The sequence below is a fragment of the Sebastes umbrosus genome, chromosome 2, assembly GCF_015220745.1.
Source record: "Sebastes umbrosus isolate fSebUmb1 chromosome 2, fSebUmb1.pri, whole genome shotgun sequence".
Lineage (NCBI taxonomy): Eukaryota > Metazoa > Chordata > Actinopteri > Perciformes > Sebastidae > Sebastes > Sebastes umbrosus.
Genome location: NC_051270.1, coordinates 10,351,635 through 10,372,135, shown reverse-complemented (window position 1 = coordinate 10,372,135; position 20,501 = coordinate 10,351,635). Strand labels below are relative to the sequence as shown.

Genomic DNA, 20,501 nt, shown 5'->3' with positions numbered 1-20,501 from the left:
AAACTGCAGTTTATATTCCCAGTGTAAAAGGAGTCTGACCAGGTGAGGCGTGCTTTTGTGTGGTATTTTAGTCTGCCTGCCTGGGATGAATGCAGACGTCCCCTTCTCTCTAAACTCTTCTCTTTTCAGAGCCCAGCAGCCCCTTGCTGAGTTGGTCGCAATCATTGTTTCTCTGCAGCATTAACCACATTCCAGAGAGGCCGCAGCGCATCCTGTATCCATCCTCGCATTCCTCTTACGCAAACGAGTCCCCTGCGGAAAACGGTGTTTTATTCACATTTTTAGCACGTTTGTTGAGCTCAGACTTACACAGGATGAATATTTACCCCGTATAAGATTATCTGATGATTTTTCTTTTGGTGTAGAGACCTGTAAGAGAAACTAGAGGAAAAAAACCAACAAGGAGAAATTCCTCCGCGCAGCGCGCCATTGACTGTAAAAGACCTTTCAACTTAACAAAAAAACTGAAGTTGACAAACGTATCGGCTGGAAAAAACTGTGAGAAAGAGTTTGTTTTTTCCTCGGGCGACGAGAGAAGAAGAAGCAGAAGAAGAAGAAGACGATGCAGCAACACGGTGGAGGTTTTTTTTTGGTGTAAGTGAGCGACGGACTTGGCTGTATGTAGTGCGGCTTTTTTTGTGTTTTGATTTCCATGTGAAAATGCAATTAGTGCTCCGCGGTGCTTCTCGCTAGTTTTGGAGACACACGGAGCTGCACACAACTTGTTTCCTCGCACAAAACATGGAGCACTACCACCAGGAAGATCTGGGACTACTCCGAACCAGCACATTGATGGAGGATCTTTCCTTATATGATGCCTATAATAAAGACTACAACGCGTCGACGAGGAGAGACTTGGTGATTAACCCAGATTTGGACTTTTCTGCTCCGGAGCATGCTGGTGGTAATAAACCAATGAATGGCACCTCATCTTCTTTGCTTCTCCACCAGCAGCATCACACTGTGGAGAATTTCACGTCTGGGAATAAAGTGTACAACGCGGCTCCGGTGCGTCCTGTGCATTGCAACCTGGATTTCTGCGCGCCTCAAAAAGACGCAGTTTATAATACTAGTGAAGAAAGCTGCTGCACCAAATCTGAAGTGGCTCTGCCGTGCTACACTGGTGCATCCGAGAGGCACAGCAGGAGGTACTCTCTGGAGGTGCACAGGTATAGCACCGGCTCCAGCTTCGACAAGCCGGTTGCACAGCCAGGCAACAGGTGCAACAGTGTGTGCATCACCACCAGCAGCACCAGCAGCAGCAGCAGCAGCAGCCACGACTGCAGGTACAACAACACCACAAGTCCAAGATCCAGCTTGGCATCCTCTCTGGAGCAGAGCAAGCATGCAAGCCCGAGGTCGAGCATGGTGGTGCATGGTCAGGATAGGTACACGACGAGCCCCAGGTCTAGTCTGGTGGAGTCTAGTGTCCTCAGTCCCAGATCCAGCTATGCAAGCACAGCCAGCGACACCAGTAAACACTCCAGCAGCCCCAGAGCCAGCCTCCTCAACAACAGCTGCGACTGCTGCAGCAAACCCAGCACCAGCACCAGCAGCAACCGCACCAGTGGCATCAGCATGGGCTACGACCAGAGGCACCAGAGCCCCAGGTCCAGCACTGCGAGCCAGTACTCCTTCACTACAAGCCCGAGGTCCAGCTACTCGGACGGATCGAGGTACAACCATGATCTGCTGGAGGGGGCGATTTTACGCGCGGCGCCTCTGCAGCAGATGCAGAGTCCGAGGTCAAGCATCTGCAGCCAGGATGGGAGCAGTGCAAGTGCAAGACCAGGTGGAGGGGGGACCACCACCCCTGCAAACTGCGTTGTGAGTCCCAGGTCCAGCATCTCCAGTCACAGCTCCAGGAGCTCCAGAAGCTCCAGGGGGTCTATGAGCACCTATCCAGAGCTGCAGCTGCCTTCTCCTAGGTCGTCCATGCTGATGGGCAGCAGTTTACACGAGGACACGCTGCTGCAGGAGTTTGGAGACTCCAATGGGATCCTGCAGAGTCGCATCCATCTGCAGGGGCTCCAGGTGGTGCAGGAGCCCCAGCAGCAGCAGCAGCAGCAGTGTACAGCCCAGACCGTGGAGATGACTGCTGGGTCTCCATCATCGTTTAGTTATGGGATGTCCTCAAAATCTGCTTCCTCGAGCCAGAGGTTTAAGCTGCCTTACCAGGTGACCCCCAGTCGAGAGAGTGGACCGAGCCAGGCGGAGAGGCGGCTGGAGGCGCTCACCTTGGAGCTGGAGAAGGAGTTAGAGATGCACATGAAAAAGGAATACTTTGGTAGGTAATATTAATATGCAATTGGATAATTTTTTTTTTCAAAACTTGCAAGTAGATAAGAAAATCAGAACATGCAAACACATCCAAATACCCTCTGGGAGTTTTTACATAGCTCACTTTGACCCAACGTTAATTACACAAGCCTCCCCTTATCAATACTGTGTATTGCATATGATGAGTGTTTGATACTGTGGCCCTTAGAGAGTGAAGAGAATCAAAGGTACATGGAGCATTTTTCTAATGTATTGTACATATGGACTAAGATCTTGCATCAATTAATAGGTGATTTAGGAAAAAGTTTTTTTTAAAACTTGCAAGTAGATAAGATTGGAAACAACATCAGAACATACAAACACATCCAAATACCCTCTGGGAGTTTTTACATAGCTCACTTTGACCCAACATGAATTACACAAGCCTCCCCTTATCAATACTGCGTATTGCATATGATGAGTGTTTGGTTCTGTGGCCCTTAGAGCACCTGAGAGTGAAGAGAATCAAAGGTACATGGAACATTTTTCCAATGTATTGTACATATAGACCAAAGTCTTGCATCAACTAATAGGTGATTTAGGAAAATTAGTGTGTCAGTAGTAATTTGATTGAGATTTTGAATTGCTTTTCTCCTGAAATGGGAGCCTGATTGATGTAAAATAACTCATTTGGTCACAGCAGCTCCAGATCAGTCAAACCCATGTGTTTTCCTCAGCAACAACATCACTCCTCAGATGCAGACGCTGATGCTCTGACTCCTTCTCCTACTCTGTCCTTGCACACTTGAGCCCTCACTAGTATCTGTCAGATCCCTCCTGCAATGTTGTGTTCAAAGAAAACCTGCTCTGGGTTTTGGTCCTCCTGTATAGATAGAGCAAGTTTAGGGATTTTTTACATAGCTCACTTTGACCCAACATGAATTACTCAAGCCTCTCCTTATCAATATTGTGTATTGCATATGATGAGTGTTTGGTTGTGTGGCCCTTAGAGAGAGTGAAGAGAATCAAAGGTATATGGATCATTTTTCCAATGTATTGTACATATTCAAGATTCAAGATTTACTTTATTGTCATTTCACTGAGTATTTGCATACACAGAAGGAAACGAAATATTGTTTCTCCCAGCTCCCGTCAGTGCATTAAAAAGGATAGAATAAATAAGTATTAAAATTAACATAGCTAAAAATAATAATAAAAGGCTAAAATAAGTAAACGTTTCAGACACAGTTTCATACAATTTGCAGTCATACACCCAATTTGCAGTCGTGTTTAGCAGCGAGAAAAGTGCATTTATGTCAATAGTAAAGTGCTGTTTGCATTACTGTTACAAAAATTGGACTAAGATCTTGCATCAACTAATAGGGGATTTAGGAAAATAGTAAGTAATGGGAGCCTGATTGATGTAAAGTAACTAATTTGGTCACTGCAGCTCCAGATCAGTCAAACCCATGTGTTTTCCTCAGCAACATCATCACTCCTCAGATGCAGACGCTGATGCTCTGACCCTGACTCCTTCTCCTACACTGTCCTTGCACACTTGAGCCCTCACTAGTATCTGTCAGATCCCTCCTGCAATGTTGTGTTCAAAGAAAAAACCTGCTCTGGGTTTTGTTCCTGTATGGATAAAGCAAGTTTACAATCCAAAACAATGACCCAAAATGAAGGTTTTCAGCTGACAAGAGCAATGCTTTCCTTTAGAAATAGAAACAATTCTCCATGGCAACAATTGAACAAACATATGATAGTACTCGTAGCGTGAAATGTCATGTTTAACCTCCTCTGTATTAGATTACTTGCTTGCTGAAATTGGAATAGTTAAAATGCAGTGTTTGCTGGTGTTTTTTTCTGCGCAGGAAGGGGTTATTTATAGGTTTGTCATCTCTTCAAGGTCTATGTGCAACCTGCTAATGCTACATCACCACTAACAGGTCCCCTCTGTGGCAGATAAGAGTGGCATTGCAGGGCAATACTAATTTCTATCTTGGCAGAGCTAACATTTGCACAGCGCTGCACCTCGCTGAATGGAACCTTCTGTTCTGCCAGAGCAGACACCCTTCGGTCATTCAGGGCAGCGTCGTCTGGATCTGTTGAAAATGCAGTTATCTTCTGGAGGACAGATTGTGGTCGTCAGTGGTTTGTTTTTGTTTTTGCCTGATTTCAAGAATTGAACATTGTGGCACATTTTTTTGTGATTAGGGAGGGATTGTGAGAGCCAGATCTGTTTTGTTCACCAGCAGCAACACAACACAGCCACAGAAAGCCTGCTGAGGAAGTTGCTGTCTACCTTTGAATTAGCAGCCGGACAAATGGCTGCAGCCAGAGAGAACAGTGGCTTGTTTTATAGCCAGTGCACTTGCTCAGAGTGAGGCTGAGACAGCTGTTGATTTGTTTCAGAGAAGAAGCAGGTGAGAGCAGGAGGATGGGAGACAGGAGGAGGAAGACAGCGAGGGAGAAGAGGAGAGGAGAGATAATGGGGGGAAAGAAGAGAGAAAGGAAAAAGGAGGGAGAGAGAAGAATGCAGTCAGACGCTCCGAGTCCAATAGAGACAGCTCTGTTTCCGTAGCGACAGTGGAGAAATTGACTGCCGGGGCTTTTTTTTTTTTGGAGGGAAGAGGGGGGGTGCAGCACTGACTGCCAGTGTCCCACACTGGCGGTCTCTGCTCTGCTGGCCGGCCCTTGTGTGGCCTGTGTTTGTTGTGGTGGAGAAGGAGCTGTGAATCAACAGCTGGCCCGATACAGGCCTGCAATTGAAGCAGCAGAGGGAGGCCCACCCCACCCTGTACCTCCCCTCCTCCTCCTCTCCACCACCACCACCACCACCCCGCCCTGACTCCCCCGCGAAGCCCTTCATTAACCAGCCAGTGGGGAGTCGGGCAACACCAGACACTTGGCACACGATCTTGGCTGGCAGGCCAGACATAGTTGGTGGGGGTCAAGTCTGATCACCTGCCCAGAATTATAATGGCAGTAGTCATGCACATGCCTGATAATACACACACATGCTGCAGCACAACAGCACACTGCCCTCTGTTTATACTGTACATGCACAAATTGCAGCATACATAAGATTAGATGTTTTACTTTTTTAAGTCTCACTTTTTAAGTTTGAAGCCTACATTATCCTCTGATGTGTCAAAATGGTCTCAGATTACAAGTGAAGACCTCTCTCCTCCTGAAGTGATGCTGTATTTCCAGGCTTTGATGCTATAAATGCTATCCGCTTCCCCTTTTTTTTACCCGTTCCTTATTGCAAAATTGGAAGTAAAATGCTGCAATCTTTCACATTACAGTATCAGTATGAGTTCAGTAAATCTGACAAATCAAATCAAACACCAGCACCAGAATTCAGCAAAAGCCACAAGAACATCCATAAATCATCAGTCGTTCTTTAAGTGTCTGAAACTGTAAATACGGGATGACACACTCTAAGCATGATGGGAAATTATTTGCTCTCTTTTGTTCCACTGTTGAGCCGAGTATCTTTTTACTATATTGTCTTTTTCAGAATAAGTGGGCACAGTGGTGGTGCTGTTAATGCCACGTTGTGATTTTATCATACAGGACCAGGGTTATTTTGTACTGGAAAGATACATGAACCTGCTCCGTGTGCAGTAACTGAATCACTCCTAGAAGACGTGCAGAGGTTTTAAAGTATTTGGCAGCATTTGTTTCCACAAATCTGCAATTCATCCTTCTATAAATGTTAGCTTTTGTTTGTTTGATTAACACTTCTCATGTAATCGGCTCATATCCTCAGAGACCGGTTTGAAATCGCGCTGTAAGACGTCAAAGTCACACCGAGCGGTCGTTAAAGTTTCATGAATCAGGCTGTGCAAACCTTCTTGCAACTCGCAGCACGTTCTGTGTTGTTTTCAGTGACGGCAGAATATGAAGTCAAGTATGTTTCATAAAACACTTGCTCAAATGAATGATGAATATATTCTAATTGCATCACATAATCTCATGCTATGTCACTATTACATCCTTTGCTTGATCTTGCACATTACATTTTTCTGACTTTGGTCTTTCAGAAATAAGATAAAATGTATATTTTTTAATACACATACTGTTTTTATTTCATCATCAGACTCATCAGTCTGAGTTTGATGTTCTCACTAGCATAATAACAGGGCCACATTGAGCTGCGTGCTTCGGCTGCTGCTATCAAATAACACTGGCTTGATCTTAACAACAGTGTTTAGCTCAGAGGTGCAGGCATGTATGTGCATCAAGTAATGCCGTTTTATTTTTAACCCCAGTGAATGCACAACATCCTGTCCTTGCCACATGCCATGAACATGTTATGAAATGGGCACTTGAGGGATTCAGCATCCTGTTTTTAGACGAATAACAAGAGTGCTTCAGATTCCCCTGCTGTCCTGTAAAATGATAACCACATCCTCACTCATAGAGACACCTCAGGGATGTTTAGCATTTGTGTGCAAAATTGTAACGAATCGCATGTTTATTTTTAGGACTGAAGTTTGTCCCCTATTTACAGTGGTTTTCTCACGACAAAGAACGTTTTCATGTTGATAAATGAAATCTCGACAGTCTTGCCAACACATGGTGTATAGTTTTTAAGAAACTGCAACCAGACGGAATAAAGTAATGCAGGTAAATCGATATCGCTTCATAAATAAATCATCCTTTTTTTAGTTTAGCTGTTGGATAGAGAATCAAAGCCAGAGAGCCTTGTCTGTAATTGCATGATCATAGATTAATTCTGTGGGAAAGAAATAGAAATATAACTGCTTGAAACACCTCTTATCATGAAGCTAGATAATTGAGTGACTTTGCCTCTTGGCATTCAGACAGATGTGTAGTCACCTGGTTGGTCTATGGAAGTAACCTTTGTGTCAGGGCTACATTGTGTTGTCAGTCTACGAGTGCAACAGGCGGCTGGCGGCAGGATGACAATACACAAAGAACAACGTAGTGACTAACACTCACATCACACACACTGTAATTTGAGTTAGTACTACATGTCACTCCACCCACATGCAATTACCGGTAACATTCATAAACTGTGGAGTATTACCCACATCAAAAGAAGCTGATCCATGTCATCCATTGTTGTCATTACAAATAAGCAGAGAAGGAAGTATGTTGTCCTGATGCAGGAACAGAAAAGAAACAAACACCTCATATATAAACTAGTGGTTCAATGGTTCAACAAGCCCACGTTAGGTTTGTATTGTGGTGGTTTGGATTCGGTTTGTTTTGCACATTAGGCAGAAGAAAAACATAACCTTTTCTAATGTGTTTAAAGTCCAAAATGTATAAATTGATAGACTGATTGATTGCCTGATAGTAATGAATGATATTTCTTTATTATATGAAGCCAAAACGCTGATTTACACTATGTCTCTGGCACTTCATCAAATAATTAGCAGGCCTGTGTTTAATAGTGGTGCGACGGTTCAACCAGCCCACGTTTCATTTGAACACAGAGGAAGGGGCCTGTATCATGGCCTCACTAGACGTAACATTCACACGGTTAACTCTGCACGCTTACACAAAAGAGGTAGCATTCATAATTACAAGCCAGCAATACTAGATTATTGAGAGTTGAGGATTTAATACTGTGAGATGAGGAGAAATTAGGTCATTATTACAGTGGCAGACAGTGATCAAAGCAAAGTAAAAGACGAATATAATCACACTAGAATAGAATGAGAAGAAATGGCAGAAAACAATGACCAAATACCATAATAATAGGCTAATAAGTAAGAAGCTAATTGGCTGTATTTTCAACATTATAGGTAGTCTAGAGGGAGTACGGGAAAGAAATGGATTTCTGCCAGAGAGTTCCTGTGTTTCATTCAATATAGAACATTATGACATTTAAAAATTAAACTGTTTGTGCTGCAGAAGTCGAGAGGAAATATAAAATTATACAGTATATAATATGTAAAAGGCATTAAAAAAGGAACATTTTTTAAATGCTATCAGACCAAAATGCAGCGTGTGACATTTTACTGGGAGCAAAAATGTTCAGTGTGTGTGAATGATTTTCTAATAAAAAAGGTTACAAGAGGGCACTTTTATTTACAGTCATGGTCTCATTGAGTCTATAAAAAAAGCTCTTCTATTCACAAAGTGGCCTTATGTTCCTTTGAGCTGCAGTGATGAATAAGAAACCTGTGCTGAACCAGACACAGCCAGGAGGCAAATCAGGAATGACAGAACTTCAAAGAAATGATGTGCAACAGTAAAATGTTATTCATTATTGACAGCTATGGTGAGCTGGCTTCCTGTTTTAATGGCAGATTGGGTGAACACTTCAACCATCTTTGACCGTGGGCTGATAAATCCTATGTTTTTATCAGGTTGACCATTCGCACTTTTACTTAATAGTTCTTTAAATAGGGAATTCATGGAGGTAAAGACATTCTAGCGCATACAGGTAGCTGTGGTTTCTTCCACTTTGTTTACCATCATAGGCTTTTATTTTGGAGAAATTATCCAAACCAATTAAGCTCATTTAAAGTTTACTTGTTCATTCTTGTCGCCCCTTGTGTGTGCTGTTATCTTTGTTGGGTGCATGAATGAAGTTGTGAGTTCAGGTTACACCAGGAAATGCCAATATTTGACTTTGATTGTGATTAATTCATTTGTGCAAACACTTCAGGTTTAAAGGGAAGACATGTAACCTTTGGGTGCTTTTCTTGTACCCTTGTCCTTTTATCACAGCCTGCGCTAGAGCTGTTATGAAAGGGGAAATTATTGCTTCAGATAGCTGGGGAATTCTACGATGACGTGACAGAAAGTGTGTCCTTGCTCTAGAAGCCTTCCTGGAATATGTATTTATTTCAGAGATAAGTGAGTGTAATAATGTGTCTGTGGGAGGAGGAGGAGGAGGAGGAGGAGGAGGAGGAGGGTGGTGGTGGTGGTGGGGTGCAGCTCCCTGTTGGGATCTTGTGTCCTGTAGGCACTGTGACCCTGGACTCACCCCACCCAGGCTTTGACCCTGCACTCCCTGAGGAATGTGACCCCGGTGGAGGTCGTCTTGTGCGTGAGAGTTTGGAGATCGTTAGTCTGCTGCTGCTGCTGTGTACAAATAGTTTGAAGCCACTGTTTTCTCGCCCCCCCTATCTCATTTCTTCACTAAAGGTCAGAGTAGTCTTTGTGTCCATGGCTGATGTGTTGTACTTGTGTACCTGTGGCTAGCTGGGCATTCCCTCCCTGGGTCGGTCAGTGATCAAATTGGGCCACAACCCGAGGAGGATGTTAAATTTGACAATTACACACAAATTGATGAGTTTTTAAAGGCCCTTAAAATCTATTTTCTCAATTAGCGTCTTACAACGAGCGTTGGGAGCCCTACAGGAACACAAAAGGTTTTTGCCAAAATTGGAACAGTTGTAGTTATTTTACATGAAAGATTTCTATATTTTTTCTATATTTTTTGCGTTATCGTTTGTCCTCTCACAGGTTTGAAGAAGTGGGTGGGGCTCAGTTGGAAAAGGGTGATGTCACTTCTGTGCACCAATCACAGTTGGCAACATTTGAATCATAATATGATTAATGTCGGTGGGGCTGTTTGTTGCCAGTACTGTCAGTCGAATGTGATTAAACACCCACACAACCATGATGATGCTGTTTAGCTGCGCTTTTGAGTGATGAGTTCATAATGAATAATGACTATTAAAAGACCAATGTGTAGCATTTAGGGGCATCTGTTGGCAGAAATGGAATATAATATTAATAAGTATGTTTTCTTTAGTGTATAATCACCTGAAAATAGGAGTTGTTGTGTTTTCGTTACCTTAGAATGAGCTGTTTATCTACAAAGATAGAGCGGGTCCTCTTCACAAAGCCAGCTGCCATGTTTCTACAGTAGCCCCGAACGGACAACCAAACACTAGCTTTAGATGGGCACATTCACATTTACGCGTTGGCCGCTGTAGTTCTCTACACACTTGACACACGGGAGAAGTTTCAGCTGGTTGTAATCTGCAACCTCACCGCTATTTGCCGCCAAATCCCACACACAGCACCTTTTAATGCTTTTTTCCTGAACTTTAACTTTGATTGTGTCTTATAGAGAAATACGTAAGATTTAAAATAGTGTTTTCAGGGGCTTTAAGGCTCATTGTGATCATCTTTTTTTAGATAATTAAAGACAAACTTTTTTGGTGACTGCCGAAAAACTTCTTCGTGGGGGACAGGGATGCGCTGAGGGAGTTTGGACTCATGACTTCAGTATTTCTAAAAAGCTATTAACCCAAACTATAGTAGAAGGGAAGCACCATCCTCATCTGTAAAGCATCTAAAACAGTCTAGTTGTAAAAGTTGAGTGTTAATTTATATGCTGTGAAATGTTTTATTCCATAGTTCAATAAAAATGGACTCTCATCACATCACTGACTCTGCATGCTCATTCAGCTTTTTTCCTGGTATCGAGGAAAAGTTGTTGGTGCACCTTGTTCCTGAAAATCCCCTCACATCCACTTAATTTCCTCTCAGTGCATTTTAACACGATCATCATCTCTCCTGAAGTAATGTGCCTTCAAATGGAATGATGTAATACATGGAAATGACTTATGCAACTGGAATATAAATCATTTTGAGAAGTATTACTTGTGAATTAATGATCACAAACTCAAAACAGCTGTGCTCCTGTAAGAGCGTGTGTAATGTTTTGGGTTTGGCACGGTGTGGTTTCAGTCAGAGTTAAGACATCGCAGAGCTTCTTTGTGATGTTGGTCTTGAAAAGCTGCAGAGGGAACAGGGGATGAAATACAGTAGTGATGACATTTCTAGCAGGTTAATCATTTTCTTTTTTGTGACTGTTGCATAATTACAGGAATGCACACGCCGTTTGGCAGAGTCGCTTTTTTCATATCAGCTTTCCAGCAAAGCTCCAACAAAGCTTGCAGCGTGTCCAGAAATCATTTGATTCTAATGGTGCAGAGTGGTAGCAGACAGTATCTTCATTGAATCCACTCAAAAAACTCTTTAGCATAACATTAGCCATAAAGAAGAAGCAAATCGGTGTTCACATAGTGCTTTGCTTTGGGGCGAAAGAATGATGTGTAATTCTAACTGTGTTAAAATCTCATGAAGACAAAGAGCTTTAAATGATTCACCAGGAGATTTTTTCTTTCCACACTGAATGTAGGATGATCTTATTCTACTGTTGCATACAAAGTATTTTGCTCAGGATAAATAACGTCGACTAACTGACTCTGTCTCTAACAGGTATCTGTGTCAAATGTGGGAAAGGTGTGTATGGAGCCAGCCAGGCGTGCCAGGCCATGGGGAACCTGTATCACACAAACTGCTTCACCTGCTGCTCCTGTGGTAAGTAAAACATTCAGTTTAGTGAAATAATAGTAAAACTGGTTCATCAGATGTGGACGGTAACCTATAACTCCGGTATGTGAGCATACAGTAGCCATTCTCAGCGACCCCCAACACCTTTTCTCATAACGCCTCCCTCCACCCACAAACCCCCATTTCAATAAGACATTATGAGCTTCAGCAGTGCAACATGTAAAAGGGAATATTACTGAATTTTATCACTCCTATTATTATTCTTTGTCTTCTATTTGGTAGAAATTCATGCTCTAAGTTGCCAGAGTGCTTTTGAGGTATGTGAAGAGGAAGTATATTGTTGCTGTGGATTCAGTGAGTTCCGCTGTGTGCCACAACTTCAGCCTGTTTGCTTTTTTTAGCCTGTATTGGTTTACATTATGGCACCAAAATGGCACCATTAAAAGTATGCCGAATTAGCTTTTAGCAGTTTCTGTTTGCAGTGTACCCATGGATGTACAGACAACTATCACTGGATTATTTTGATACCGAGGAAAACTTAAAAATGTGATGATTCTCAGGCAACTTCTGGAGATATAAGGAGCGTCTTGTCTCAATGAATTCTAAGCAGGTTTATGGACGTTTGGACGTCGGAGATAAGTGAAGTTTAAAAGTTCAGGTTCAGAGAAGGACTGCTTTGGAGTTTTGACACAAATTGCGGGCGCTTGGTGTTTTAAAGTACCTCAATGGTCTCTGTTAGCTGTGTGTCATAACAGCTGCTGCAGCTGCAACTTCTGACCGCGTTGAGAACAGCGGCATGCACCTGCCTGTTACATCTCACATAGTATCCTTGCCTCACATCTCCCTCCATGCAACCCAGTGCAACTCTCCTGCTCCCTCCTCACAGTTTGAAAACCTCTGATCTACACGGAAGCTGCGGTTGCTATGACCAGATGACTTTTGAAGAGTGAGGATGATTTAAGAGTTGTTATTTGTTTAAGTCGACTCACAACATCCTGCAGAGCAGCGTGAGTCTCATCCGCGCTCATCGTCCTTTTAATGGCCATTTTTCTGTTGCTATTTTTTCTGGTTCTGGCCCAGGAAAATGATTCCCCCATTCTTAATCTCACCTGCAAAGCTCTGATTGCTTCAATAGCCAGGGAAAACAGCCGTCAGTGAGCACCACACATGTTTTAATCACTAAAAAGAAATCTGAGATGTGGGCGATGATTGGAGGTCGGGAACCCTGCGATTCAGTTGGTCTGAAGCCAAACCAAAGTTTGCCACTTTATGCTTCGGTGCTCTTCGAGGTGATGAAAGACAAGTGATGTGTTTAAAAATCCATGAGTCTGATGCCTCAAACGTTTTTTTATGCCGTAGAAACATCACACGTCTTATAGGCATCATCAGTCATTCTCAGAAAACATAGAAAGCAGTGCAAAAATGTGTGCTAATGCGTCTGCTCCCCAGGATCCCCACCTTTCTCTCTCTCTCTGCAGATATCTGTATTCTTTCATACAACCTCGCTCTAAGCTTCAGCTGCTGCTGTCTCTTGCTGAAAAATCATCATTAGTATCACCAGCTTGCTGTCAGAGGTGGTGTTATGGTCGGGAATCAAAACATCTGCTGCTTTAAAAAAAAAAAAAATCCTCAGGCCTGAAGTCTGCTCAGTGGAATAACAGGGCAGCTCAGTTCTCTCTGCAGCGGGAACCAGCTAATAATGCCACAAAGAAATAAAATGCTGACATTATTTGGTCTTTAAGGCTGTAATTAAATCTGTTCTCGAGCTCACAGTATAGATTGTGTGTGTGTGTGTGTGTGTGTGTTTTGGACGCCCCTGTCACCCGACTCCAGCCCTCCTCTCCTGTTTCCCGGGGAAACAAGAGGAAGATGTCGGGAGAGAGCTTTTTAGCCAGGTTGCTCCCATTCATATGTGTACTATACATGGATACTGATCCTCCGCCCCACCCCCTCCGGCTCTGGAAGAACTGCCTATAATTTACATGTAACCAAAGCCACATACTTTCCGATTTATTGTGTGTCTGAAGAAAGAGGGGCCAGATGCTGAGTGTCCAGTTGCTGAAGTTGTGGGGTTCGCTATGGAAAAGTAGCCTCTGACCTGGTTAAGTGCTGTTTTAATAGTGCTGATTATGTTTTAGGGTTTATTTAGGAGCCATTAGCTAGGACACTGCTTTCAGTGATGAAATGAAGCAAAGATACAGGTCTTTCAAACAAACGTATTTGTGAGACGACCAGGTTATTTCCTCCGAAGACTAAAATACTGTCAGAGAATGACTGGATAACTTCTTGGGAGGGGGTAATTACATCATAAAATAGCTATGTGGGACTTTATTGCTGTTAGACAAGAACCACAGACAGCTCCTGAGAGAATTATTGTTGCGTTTATTGGAGACATCACATCCAGGATGACATAACAAGTCGTTTTACCGCGCTCGGAGCAGGTTGTCGCTGATGGCTTCACGGGCCATCCTGCCTCTTGAGATGGTTTATTGGCAACGTAAACGCTGCGATGTATCATTTGACCTCATGTGAATGGGAATGTTTGCTTTTGAGCCGTGTTTTGAAGGCCTCTGAGAAGTTTAGTTTCAAAGTGCCTGCGCTTGTCATAACACAATCCAGTGATTTATCAGGAGCTACGTTCTTATGTCGCTGTTTGTTTTTTTGGTTGTTTTTTTTCTTGAGTAGGGGTCCTCCTGGAGTCTGGAGCTCCAGAGCGAGGCCGAGTTTGCTGAGACACTGCTCGCTGGTAGCCTTGGGCTTTGTTTAACCATGCATAATTGAGCCCTCCTCTTGGCTTACTCCCATGGTTGCACCCTTTTTTCATGAAATGGCCAAGAATGCAAACTACCCCCCTCCACTTCAGCCGGCCTTCCCTGGAGGACCTCAATCAGACAGTCACAAAGTGTACCAGACCTGCTTATCAGAGGGGGCAGGCCTGGCATGGGCTCACATTGAACTGCACATGCACGGAGAAGTGCATCATGCAAACGCACACACAAACGGAAATGTTTTTTTGGGTCAATCCAGATTGGAATCTCTCTTTTAAGAATTGCATTAAATATCTTTATTTCTTTTTCTTTTGTACACTAGTACTACTTGTATCACCTAAAAGTACATCTGCTGAGGTACATTGCAGAGCTTCCTCTTCTCACAGCTACTATTAATGTGCAATTTGTGTCCCTCCGCAGCTTTAATTGTAGCAGGAGTTGCTCTTTGCACCCCAATTTGCCACTGAATATATTGTCCCACAGAAATACACTTTAACTGGAGGGAATATATGTTTCCGTGTGAGTGTGAGGCAGGGTGTCGTTGAAAATAAGCACGCCTTCTCCAGATAAAATAAAATAAATAAATAAACACGCCGCTTCGGGGCTGGATGAGCAGACTGACAGCCGCAGGACTGATGACTCATCTGTGTGTTGCAGTAATCCAAACGGCCTCTGAAAGAACTGGCAGGAGAGGAGAGCTGAGGGGCTAGAATTTCTCAAATCATTCACCGCCACCAGTTGCACCTGCCAGGCAGCGGAAATCAGAAAGCAGAGAAACAGGGGACGTTCGGTTCTTTTGTCTTTTGTTCCTGGAGTCATATTGTATGTTTACATGCACAGTGTTATTAGAAATACTTGGATTGTGATAAGAATAAGCTGTCATATAACCCACATTAAGTTCATCTTAAAGATTTATACAGTCTGTATAGTTGTAAAACACATTGATATAGGATATACCGGTCTATATATAGAATATATAGTTATGCAAGTCAGTAGCTTGTTAGATACTAACAAGTGTTCTCATTAGCAGGCGGTCAGTGAGCCGACTGCTAACAAGCCTGCAGCAGTATTGTATTTTTGACACCCTCGATTTAACCTTTGTGGTTCGGTTACAGTAGAGTTCTTCTTTTAATGAATTACAGGCAGACTGATGCTGTGAGACACGTTGCACCGAGGATCCTCGATTTGAGCTGCAGCTAAATATTATTTTCGCTATTGATTAAAAAGTCAATAAAATATCAATTCATAACGAATATTCATCTCTTAACAAGAGGCCAAAAGTCTTTTTGCTGTCTGCTACCAGAGATGCGTGGGCCAAAGCCAGCCACGGTGCCTCAGGTTTGTTGACTGCAGGTGAACTCATGCAGCCGAGTATCACTTGGCCGTATATTTATATTTTAGTTGTTGTCCATTTTGCACATCCTCACTGTATATCTTATCGTTATACCTCAACAATAGAAGTTTGTTCTCTGGAAATATCATTCTGTACTATCAGCTGAATTACCAAATTGTCAGTATACTGTGCCTTTGAACATGATATTGACAAATTTAATGGTGCTTGAAGGGTTGACAATATGAGTTTTTACTAAAGCATGCTCTTCCAGATGATAAATACTAGGTTCTGGACAGAAAAAAGCATTTAAAAGACAGAAAATGTATAGTCCGCACACATGAACATTTAATTAATTACCACCGGTGATGTTTAAGGTGTCTACAGAAGAGCTCGACGTTCGAAACGTCACCGGTGGTAATTAATCGAATGTTCATGGGAGCATTAGCTAGTGTGCGGACACCGCCTTTGTCAAATTTTGAAATGCATACAAATGCATAAGCAGAAAATTCAGAGCTGAATCTGCTTCCAAACCCCAAAAGCACTCAGACCACAATATGAGAAAATAACCGTGCATCACAGACTAGAGGATATTATGAACATTATTTTTCCAGTTGAGCCACAGAGAGAAAGCTTTCTCTCACTCACACACACACTCTCATCCCTCTTCTCCACATCTCTTCTTTTTATGCACAATTGAAGACATGATAGCCTCCGCAGTTCTTGTCACATTTCCACCATTGTTCCCCCTACGGCTGTACTTTAAACCCAAAGGCTACAGCAGCTTTGGTCCACTCAGAAAAGAGGCGACAATTAGTAAAATTCCTTACGAATATCAAACAGATTTGGAAATATCTCGATGTTTGGAAAGTGAAAATCGTAACTGTAAACCACTCGTGTTCTGTGCTGAACATCGGCACAGACCAAATAGTCGGAGCACACCTCTCTCCCGACTCTCTGGTGGTGCAAATTAGAGTTAAATTTGCGTAAATATCTTGTAATCAGAGCGTGATATAACACAGTGCTGGGATGTGTGTGTTTTGGTTTCAGTATTACCTTGGCTGGCTCAAGGGGTGTGGCAGCAATTTACTGGGTGATGTGTTACTGATTCTAGTGGACAACCGCATCATTCATGGTGGATAATAAGCTCACTGCTGCCCGTGCTGTACCTTTCTCGGCTGGGTTTTCACCAAAAATACTCTCAAATCTTGTTGAAATTGCAGGCATGCACAGGCTCGCCATGACATGGTATAAAAAATCTGTTTGAAGTTCCTTTTGTGAGCAAATCAACACATTTATACAGTATGTCCTTCCAGCCCGGCCAGAGCTCTGGTTTCTCTGCCAGAGACGAAGTACAGAGAGACTGAGTGATGCATACCACCAACAGGAACAAGAGCAGTACCTCTCATTAGACTGGTTTATTGCCGGTGACAAAATGATGCAGCCGTAGAATACAAAATAATGAGGTGCTAAAATGCAAATCACAGAAAAGTGAGTGGACGTGTTTTGATAAAAAAAAACACGTCCACTCAGCGATGTCTTTTTGCATTGGAGTGGCCATGTTGACATGATGCCGTGAGCAACTTCAGTGTGAATGCAGGCAGGTCCGGGCTGTGATTGGAGGCTCACAAGCTGTTACACATCCTGACGAATCAACCTGATTGAAGAAATCAAAACTACAGCAACACTTAGTAGTAGTACACAAAGCCACTTTATTGCACAGCCAGAATCAGAGATGTGATAACTTGAAGGTTTTCAGCTGCGGCTAGCGCCTACTGTAAGCAGCCACTTGTTCGGTCAATCAGCCGGTGCCAAAAATGTCATACTTGAGGATGTGTTGTGTGTTCAGTTACAGCCTGTCTGCTTCATTGCTGTGTTTAAAGCATAGGTTAGTCCAACTAGAGATTACAATTATATTCCGACAATTACGAAAACTGCAAAATGATTTCATGCCAGGATGAGCACTCTTGAAAATAATAAGAGCATGCCATGACAAACACAAGAGAACTACCTTCACAAAGAGGAACAATTATCACATGTTGAAACACACCAACAGCCATATGACCAATAGGAAGTTGACAAATACTTCTTCGTGGAATGTGAACTGATATGACCCACTTTTTTTTAGCAGCATTTGCAATTTTAGATGTTTCAAAGGTAAACAATTGTTGCTTGCTGAAGACTGTGTGCTTGATTGACATCTGTCTGATCCTTTGAATATTATTGTTGCACTTATTATAGGGTGGAAGTGGTTAATCATTCTTATTTGGGCTGTCACACAACTGCACTACTTGTCCTGAGATTGTGATGTGACTTGGAAATTTATATCGTGGCACCAGTTCTGTCTTTATCCTGAAACCTTTCTCCCAAAATAAGGGGCGACGTATCCTTGCACGAAGATGGCCTTTTTTACAAACTTCTGACAAGGGTCCTGAGGACGAGTGTGGTGGAAAGTAGGCAGTCAGAGAAGGTTGTACAGTTGATGTTGCACCACTTGTTTCTGCTGCTTCCTGTTTGGGTTGCAGATGAGGCAATCCAAAAGAAGAAGAGGTTTGAACTCTTTGGCCAATGCAGCAGCTCTGTTTTTAATGATTTGATAGTTTTGGCTGGACCGCAGAGGGCCAGCCCTACAAAGGCAAAAGTCTGTCAATGAGTGTGTGATGAAGTTACACGATTGGTCGGCCGAGTGTTGGACATTCCTCATTGGCCGTTGCGCTTTCAAAATGAAAAGGCGGGGATCAGTGCTTTATGCAAATGAGCCCGTACAGCGTGACGCGTCCGGCTCACGAAACTTGGACCAAGCTGTGAAACTAGGCAATCTAGTTTCAGCAGTGGCATCGCCTATTTCTCGCTTAAAATGTTTTCAGACGTAGATTTTGGTGGATTGATCAGACAGAATAACAGAACGTTTATGAGCAGGCCGCCATGTTGTGTCCTGTTTGAGAGGGTATGTCACCGCTTGAACGGCCAGTTGAGTGGAGCAGCGCGTCCTCTAGTGTCCTTGCCAGACCTGGTGGACATGTACCGCTGGATTTAACATTATAGACATGACCACTGACTACTTGTTTAACAATTTAGCCACAAATTCACAGACTGACCAAACATGGTCCAGCCATGTACTCGGTTTTGACCGAGTCTTGTTTTGCTTTTACCTTAACCTGTAACCTAAAACATTTGATTGAGAGAGAACTTGTTGGTGGTAGCTTTGGATAAAATGATGCCAGGAGCCCTTTGGTAAGAGCAAGCAAGTCCTAAGTTGTTAGTGAATCAAGAACGGAAGATCATCATCATACCTGTACCTGACAGATACAACATGAGAGTGTGATCTTGGCTTAAAGGGGATAACAGAAGACAGCCCTCCGTGGCTACCAGTAGATGTTACTGTGCATTCCAGTTTCTTATGTGTGAACAGGCTCAACACAACTGCTACAGTATACCACAGGGGAATTTATAATAATATGAATAATACCATTGCAACACTGACACATCTTTCACCAAGACCAGTGCTCATTTCCATGGCAACACCATTATTCAAAATGGGTGCATTAGCAGAATGAGCTCTAACTCCTAAACGGACAAAAATTACAAGCGGCCAGCTTTAAGGAGTGTCGAGGTCACGGCCTTAAAGCGTCAACTGTAACACTGTGAGCATAGAGCGAGAGGAGAAAGTCAGTCATCATTATGTCATTATTGATCGTTTTGTGGTTAAGTTACCATTTGGTTGATTTGTTTTTACATATATATTGTTTTTTCTGAAGGTTTTATTAGCTGCTTGATGGGAAATCGTGTGTTTTTCCAGCATGGCGATTTTCGTCCATGTAAAACTTGGACCAGAATGAATGAAAGAATTACATTCTCTGTGTTTTTCAACCATTTATAATTCAAAATATGTCTATTTTGAGAGTAATATGAGGCTATCTTATGTTCATTAGGTTTACATTTGGATCTCACATTGTGCAGTTAAGTTTGAAGTATTTCCATTTAGTGTTAAAGAGGTCTTAAATTTATAGTAATAACTTGTAAATGGAGCTGCTGCTTCTATCACTCGTAGTGCTGTGAGGAGGTTCGGGCTCTCTGCAGCAGCGCTGTCTGGTGACAAAAGGCCAGAGGAGAGAGAGAGAGAGGCAGGCATGGAGCCCTCCCCCTCCTTTTCTCGGCGGCGAGGGAAGCGGGCAGAGAGCGGGTGTTGGAGAGGTGTGGGGGGTTGAATGGGACCAGCTAGTGACCTCAGGCAGAAAGAATGTCCCCGTTTGCTCAGTCGGCCCGCTCCCCTAGCAGCGCTCCACACAGTCATCAGCGCTGGGGCCTTTGTGTTCACCTTCCAGACCCCAAACTCCAGAGCAGAGGCCACAGACGAGCACACAGCAACACCTCGCAGCCCCCGCTGCTGCACTGTTCGCCATAATCTCACCGTTCCTGCAAGTTTAGCCTCTCCAATGTCTTGGCTTTTTGAACACAGTGTCTCTTAAGAGTTGCTTCACATGGAGTTCTTCCTCGATCCTGCTTTTCTCTTTGCTCCACGCCACCAAAATGCTAATTGCTCCTCAGTCTCAAAGTCTTAAAAGTCTCACCTATTGTGTGGACAGCATTCCTCGGCTGCTCCAGCCATTTATGTGGGTGTTAATGTATTGCCATCTCCCGGCATTGTGACACCGTGTTTGCGTGTGAAATACAGCGATTGCATAAATTTCAGTGTTAAAAAGAGAGAAGGGTGGGGGGGGGGGGGGGGGGTGGCATGTCTTTCCCATGCCGGGACACCCATAAAATCAACGGTGGCTCGGGACGACAATTAAATCTGACTAATCCAGCAGATTTATGAGATCCGTGTGCTTCGTCTGCCA

General features: G+C 43.2%; 1 protein-coding gene across 1 annotated transcript in view; it reads left to right on the top strand.

Moving 5' to 3' along the window:
• The first annotated feature begins 131 nt into the window (after positions 1 to 131).
• The window catches only part of LOC119479882 (WT1 interacting protein), a 28,319-nt gene continuing 7,949 nt past the window's right edge, over positions 132 to 20,501 (top strand). The window contains exons 1-2 of the mRNA XM_037755860.1: positions 132 to 2,287; positions 11,488 to 11,589. Of these exons, the coding sequence (XP_037611788.1) occupies positions 742 to 2,287; positions 11,488 to 11,589 (1,648 nt within the window). The 5' untranslated portion in view covers positions 132 to 741. The remainder of the gene's footprint in view (positions 2,288 to 11,487; positions 11,590 to 20,501) is intronic.